The sequence below is a fragment of the Numida meleagris genome, chromosome 1 (assembly GCF_002078875.1).
Source record: "Numida meleagris isolate 19003 breed g44 Domestic line chromosome 1, NumMel1.0, whole genome shotgun sequence".
NCBI lineage: Eukaryota > Metazoa > Chordata > Aves > Galliformes > Numididae > Numida > Numida meleagris.
The window spans coordinates 194,037,385-194,044,560 of NC_034409.1; the positions used below are offsets into that span (position 1 = coordinate 194,037,385).

General features: G+C 53.8%; 1 protein-coding gene and 1 long non-coding RNA gene across 4 annotated transcripts in view; one reads left to right on the forward strand and one right to left on the reverse strand.

Moving 5' to 3' along the window:
* Window positions 3,674-5,135, reverse strand: LOC110392161. The gene is made up of 3 exons (XR_002434238.1): window positions 4,905-5,135; window positions 4,290-4,827; window positions 3,674-4,199 (listed from the first exon to the last, which is right to left on the reverse strand). It is a non-coding gene; the product is annotated as an uncharacterized LOC110392161 (long non-coding RNA).
* PGM2L1 (phosphoglucomutase 2 like 1) overlaps window positions 6,886-7,176 on the forward strand; it is a 72,314-nt gene continuing 72,023 nt past the window's right edge. Inside the window, exon 1 of one of the 3 annotated variants that reach the window (XM_021384177.1) lies at window positions 6,886-7,155. In XM_021384177.1, the coding sequence (XP_021239852.1) occupies window positions 7,042-7,155 (114 nt within the window). In that variant the 5' untranslated portion in view covers window positions 6,886-7,041. The remainder of the gene's footprint in view (window positions 7,156-7,176) is intronic. The other 2 variants (XM_021384176.1, XM_021384178.1) reach the window with 2 other exon arrangements.

Consider the following 7,176-nt stretch of genomic DNA (forward strand, 5'->3'; position numbering starts at 1 on the left):
GGGGGGGGCTCAGGAGGGTTTGTTGTGTTTGCATTGCAGTTAACGACGTTGGGAAAGGCAAACAAACCCGCTCTCCGCAAATAAATCAGGGGACGCACAGCGGGCAGGGACAGCCTGAGAACATCCTCCTTCCCCATGTGGGTTTGTGCTCCGGTTTTCTCCCCTTCTGCGGCATTGATCCCCCTCTAAGTACCCCAAGCACCCCCTGAGCTGGGGCTGGATGGGGGTCCCCATGATGGCATGGATCAGTGGGTGCTGCACGGGGAGCGTGCCACCCCAAACCCCAGAGATGTGGCCATCCTGATTCTGGGAGAGACTGGGACAGAGCCGGTGACCCCGAAGTCCCTTGTGCTGCTGTGTCCCGGGGAGGGGGGGGAGGGTGGACACAGCTGTCCCCCGATGCTGTGTGATGACAGAACTGAAAAAAACAATGCTGCTTTACCCTAAATCTGAAATCTCTCAAGGAAAAAAGCCCTTGTGCAAGAGGTCATCGCGCACCGTTGGCAGTTCCATCACCCATTGAATTCAACTGGAGGCCCATAGCTTGCAACAGCTCAGCCTGGGTGCCCCCACCTTGGGGACAGACCCCACCGGGCTGGGTGACAAGGTTCCAGTGCCACCTGGTGGCAGCTGGTCATATCCCCGCGGGTGTCCCCATGCAACTGCGCTGTGCAGGGCTCCAGGGGATGCTTGGAGGGGTACGGAAACATGGGGACAGGTGGGACACCCCTAAAATGAGCTTGATTCTGCTGCCAGGGGCTCATTAGGGGCTCATTCTGCAGCAGAGCAGCTCCTCATTGAAGCCATGGGGCTCTTTTCTTGCTCCTTGTGCTCAGCCCATCTCTGGGGTTTTAAGAGCACAGAGCTGTCCTTGGCTGAATCGCTAAATCAAAGCGTGCACGTTGCAGCTGACTGCATGAGGATTTAAAACAATGCAGCCAGGAAAACACAGAGCTCATGTGAGGCCAATTGATTGAGTGGTTGTTGTGTCGTTTGGGTTTGTTTTTTTTTCCCCCCCCCCCTTTCTCAGCACACAGCAATAAATCACAGGCGAGACAACGGCTGTAACCAGTTTGCCTGGTCCTTGGAAAAGGATTTGGCAAAGTTGCGTGGGTTGGGCTGAAGCTGACCTTGGTGTAATGCAGCTGGGGTGCTGGATGTGCCCTCCCCTGCACTGCAGCGTCGGGTCCCCTGTGCTTTCCCAGGGCAACTTCTCCAGACCCTCACTCCTGGCTGTTCTCATAACACGCTGTGATCCGGGGCAGATGCTGCAGCCCAAGGAGGCAAAATCCTATAGAAGGAGTGGTTTCAAGCAGAGACATTAATTACTCATTACAGCCCACCTTCCTCTGCAGCAAGTGAGAAGAGGTGATGTCCTCCTGCGAGGTACCCAGCTGAGGCTGACCTGGGTGATGAGGTGAATTGGGGAATGGGGCCCTCAGTGACCTAAACATCCATTTCTTCCAAATAAATCAGTCCATCTCACCCCAGACGCAGCCTCTCTCACACCTGGCAGCAGTCAGATGCTTGGGATAAGGATGTGGCAGTCCCAAACTGGTGCTGGAAGCTCCCCAATTAATTAGCAGAGGAGCCTTCAGCAGGCAGAGCCCAGATTTGGGGCAACTCTGGACCCTCTCTATGCAGCACCAATTGCAAGGGAGAAGCGGCCCCAGCTCTCTTTGCACCCTGCCGGTCTGTCTCCCCTTTCTCTGCTCCTTTTTGCCTTTTCCCCATCCTGCTGAGAAGCCAGGGGCAGTGCAGGTGTAGGCACGTGCTGGTGATAAGCTGCAGTAAGTTTAATCAGAAGTGCAATTGTAAAACCAACCGTTGGGACTGCGATCATGGGTCAGGGCAGTTCAGCTTGACTCCCATACGAGTACCAAAGGAACTGCTCAGCATAGCACGCATATGGGCTATTAATACCTAGTGGGGAAGCTTAAAAATAACCAGGTCTGGCTTGGAAAGGACAAACTTTGATATACGAGGGGACCAGTGACCCAAGCCAGCTTCCCTGGGGTGCTGAAGTTCCCTGCAGTGAAATCATAGGAAGGAGGCGGGGATCTGAGGCAGAGCCTCCCGCAGAGCAGAGCTGGAGGCACCAGGAGGAATGGGGATGCTTGCTGTGGCTTTCCTGCCCCGTGCTCCTTAGTGAGAACTGCTGCTCCTGGGGTTGAGTCAGCAGATCCTGAGTAAAATGTACTTTCTGGGATAGGGCAAGAGATCAGGGTGGGAGGAGGTGATGAGCCTGAGTTTCTCTGTGCTTGCTGGCCCAAGGCTGCTGCCTCAGATATGTGCCCACAGGCAGAATTGGACCTGGGGTGTGTTTTCAGGGCACTGTGTTTGCAGCAAGAAGCAGGAGAGCAGCTCCTGGAGGGTTTTCAAGCAGCTCTGAGCTGTGTGATTATGCTCCTTTACAGCATTCAGCTCTTCAGCAAACCAAAAGAGCATGCTGTCCATGAAGCAAAGCACAGGGTCAGGCTTCCCCAGGGCTAATATGAAGCACCAAGCCAGGACAGCCACTGGTTCCTCTTATCAGTGGTCCCCTGCTGTGTCCTTCCTGATCCCATTCTCCATGCTCTGCCTGCATTTCAGCTGCTCCAGATGAGCTTAAAAATGCCATTCAGCCCCAAGAGGCACCTCCCCAGGCAGCACACAATCCCTTGGTATGGATGGTGCTACCACCTGGCTTCAGGGTTGCAGCGTCTGCCTGGAAATACGGCACTCTGAGAGATGCAAACAAAGCTATGGGAGCTGCTGCGCTAAGACTGGGTCACCCAAGAGGCACAGCGTGCTCATGATACATAAATAATAAAACAAAAAGCCGTGCTGCAGAGCGAGGGCATGCAGAGAGCAGCTGGGTTCATCCTGCATGACCCATCTCACTGCAGGAACTGGGGGGAGGGGGGGGGGGGGGGTTAGGAAACCAATGGGAACGCCGTGGGAGGGAGCCCCAAACCCTGTGCAGGGTATCTGGAACCAACTGCGTGCAACGGGATTGCCATGGAAACACCGTGCCTACCGGGTGCTGAGGCTCTCCAGTGCAGGGCTAATCGGGTTTGTCACGGGCGAGGGTTTGCTCTGCGGTGCCAGGTCGCTGGGGATGCTAACGCGACCGTACAGATGGTTTTTTCCTTCTGATGCGCAGCGACGTCGCTGGGAGCTCAGCCATTCTCCTGCAGAAGAACAGTGAAGGCGTTGGTCAGGAGCAAAAATCTGCACACCATTGTTCAGGGGTACGACGCTGAGACGCTGCAAACTCAGCCCCGGGGCGTTCAGCTGCGCCAAGGGGAATGCCTCTTCCTCCCTGCACTGCACAAATGCAAATCCCAAAAAAGAAGCTGCGTGTGATTAACAAGTCTCTATTAATTCACGTTATTTTATCTGTGTTAAACAAAAGCTCTAATTTTTTTTTTGGGGGGGGAGGCAAGGGGAGATATCCAGCATTCCACAGCTACAGTTATGCTACATGAGGACGCTTTGAGATTCAGAGCAGCAGCACAGGGAGCAGCGTCTGTCCCTGAAAGCAGAGCAGCACAGCACGCAGAGCTATACATATGCACGCATGCATTTGGGCAGGGATGAAGTCATCCCTTCCAGCTGAGCACTGCCACGGTCTGCCTGCAGGCTCTCACCATTCTCTTCCACCGCAGCAAGCCCCATCCCACCACTTGCCTTATATTTCCCTCTGGCCACGGGGCATTTCCCTCGGTTTTTAGGCCGCGGAGCGTTTGATGCTGCTCGGTACGTGGCACACTGTGCTCTGTGGATTGCTGGGAGAGAAGCAACGTGCCCGGCCCCAGCGTCAGCATCACGATGGCTTCTTCTTCACTGCTCTCCCTGCCGTGCCTTGGAGCTAGCTGAGCAAATATTTGGAAGGCAGATCACACTCCCTAGCTTGGGATGCACTGTGAGATCCCACGGAGAGGTTTCAACCCCTTTGCACTGCAGTCATTCCCAGGAAAGAAAGAACAGGCGAAGGCTTTTATCTTCTGTTTTATCTGTTCTTCAGGGAGGAGCAGAGATAACTGATGGATTGGGAATTCTCTTATCTAAATATCAGCGATGACGGTCAAATCCTGCTGTTAATTGCACTTAGGAAGGTGAGCACTGATAACACGGGGTGTGGGCACGGCTGACACTGTCCTACCTGAAGGTATCACAAAGTAACAGCCTTCTTGATCCGATGGCATAAAATCCCTCTGCAGAAGAAGTTAAAGCTCTTATTCAACACATAAGAAAAAAAAATAGAATTGAACCATTTGAAAGATGAAGTTTAATTTTAACAATACCTCTTATTGCCTTTCCAAAGAGGCACAGAGTTCTTGTAAGAAGCATTCCTGTTTGGCAGGCCTCAGAAAGATACTCAACACAGGCACAGTCCTTTTTTTGGTGGAAAATGAAGTTTTTATGGAGCTCCTGTTACGCTGGGCTCTGGCTTTCCCTTGAAAATAAAACACGAGAGAGCAGAAAAGAGCAGCAGAGATGTGAAGAGCAGCAGCTGTGCCTCACACTGACTGTCAGGTGCAAATTCCCTGGAGGTGTAAATTCCCTTGTCAGCTATTGTGAGATCCGGAAAAAGCGTGCCAGCACCAGGCTGCTGGGGCATTGCTTTAACTTGCCTGTTGGGCTCAGCATTACATCATGTTGCTACGGACGACACATCCTTATGTGGCGACGTGTGAGAGAGACAAGAAAGAGAAAAAATAAGAATGACGTGAGGAAGTAGGTGGCATCAGGTCCACAAGCCTATAGGGTGAAGCTGGAGCTGATAGGAAGTGTAGTGTTGCGTGGCCTGCGGTCACCTCTGGCAGATCTGGCTGCAAGCCCCTGTCAAAGAACCATAGAAACACGAAGGTTAGAAAAGACCTCGAAGATTCCCCAGCCCAAGCCCAACCAACCCCCACCATATCCCTCCATGCCACATCTCCACAGCCCTGGAACACTTCTCAGGATGGTGATCCCACCACTCCCTGGGCAGCCTGTGCCAGTGCCTGACTGCTTTCACAGGAGGAAGTTCTCACACTTGAGCTGAACCTCCTCTGGTGCAACTTGAGGCCATCACCTCTCATCCTATTGCTGGTTACCTGGGAACCTCTTCCTTCTAGCAATAACCACAAGTTATGCAATTAAGGAAAAACAGCCTAAAAGGATTTTTAAATGCAGCAGAATGTCACAGAAAGCTGACTCATTCTTCTAGCCAACTCCAAATCACCATTAATCACTATTTCCATATAAAGGGAAAAAAAAATTTCACTGTCCTGTGCCAAGCACACACAAAACCTGCTTGTTAACTAACAATCATGGTACCATAGTTTCAGCAGCAGGGTATGGTTGGCTTTAGGGCAGTGAGGGCACAGTGCTGGCTCATGTCCAGCCGCCATCCACCAGCACTTCCAGGCTCTTTTCAGCAGAGCTGTGCTCCATCCTTACATCCCCCAGCTTGTACTGGGGTTATCGTGTCCCAGGTGCAGACCTTGCACTTGGATTTGTTGAACCTCATGAGGTTCTCCTGGGCCCTCTGCTCAGTCTCTGCATGGCATCCTGTCCCTCAGCTGTGTCAATCCCTCTGTCAATGTCATTGATAGGGATGTTAAAGAGCACTGGTACCAGTACTGACCCTTGGGGGACACCACTGTCACCCATCTCCATCCACAGGTTGAGCCATTGACCACCACTCGCTGGGTACGATCTCACAACCAGTTCCTCATCCATTGAACAGTCCGCCTGTCAAATCCGTATCTTTCCAGTTTGGAGAGAAGGATGCAGTGGGGACTGTGTCAAAGGCCATACTGAAGTCCAGAGAGATGACAGCAGTGCCTCTTCTCTCGTCCAGTGATGGATTGAAACCACCCATTACGTCTCATTGTACCACTGCTCAGGTTATGTGGGGACATGGTCGGTGGCCATGGTGGGGGTGGGCTGAGGTTGGGGATCTTGGAAACCTTTTCCAGCCTTAATGATTCCACGAACTTGCCACACCTCACTGCAGGTAAGTCTTGGAGACAGACCTGTAGTTCCATGGACTTATCTGCAGCTGGATCTCCCTTCTTCCTTAGCTTCATCATCCAGACTTGGTCAGAAGTTCCTTGGGGCAGGATTTAGGGCATTTCCAAGCGCTCTCAGTATGGCACTGAGGGACACAGTGGGCGCAGCGGGGATGGGTTGGGGTTGGACTTAAGGGCCTTAGAGGTCTTTTCCAACCTCAACGATTCTTTTTCTTCCTCTGTGCCACAACCAACCTCAGCAGAGGCCTAACAGGAAAGTTATGCTCATTTATTTCCTTCCTGTTTATGCCTTCTGCTGCCTTCTATCAGCAGTGCAGCGAAACAGAGTGATTTAAAGGTTCTTCTCCCCTCCCCAGCGCGCAGTCCTTTGGACTTCTGGATCATTCCATTCTGTAATTTATACACTTTACAGGAGTTACACTGTGCTGCCTCAGCACTCCAAACCACATCCCTGCACATCTCTCCACCCCTCCGTTGCCTCTCCCTCTATGCTATTTCCAACTGAAGGAGGGGCACCACCACAGAGATTTTTCAATTCTCCTCCTCTACATCACTCAGGTAGGGAATATTAACGAGGGAGGCAGTAGAAGAGAGCCGTGGTTCCTGAAGAGCCCAACAACGAAGGACAGAACGTAAGCACGGCCGCCATCCCCTCAGGGCCCACTGCTCCACCTCGCCCTGAGGCGAAAGGCGGAGAGCCGCACGGGCCGCTGGGAGTTGTAGTTCTGTGCCGCCCGCCGGCCCTTCCCTTCCGCCTCCTTCTTCCGGTGCCTGCACTACATTTCCCATCGTGCACCGGGAGCGAGGGGAAGGCGGCCGCGTATCCCCGCCCTCCCGCCGCTTTGATTGGTGGGTTGGAGGCGAGGGGGCGGGGCCTCGCCTGTTGTCGAGCGGCGGCGGAGGGCGGGGCGGGCGCTCGCCGTTACCCGCCGCGGCGCTGAGCTAACAGCCCGGCGGCGTCCGCTCGTCCGCGGTTCCTCCTTCGGGCGATGCGCGGTGCCTCGGTTTGAAGCCGCCGCCCTCCGAATCGGGCGCGATGGGTGAACGCGGAGGCGGCGGCGGGGACGTGAATTCCAACGTGCTGATCGCCCGCAGCACCGGCGACGCTCAGCTGGACAAAGCGGTGTGGCAGTGGCTGAGCTGGGACAAGGTGAGGGGGGGAGGGGCGGGG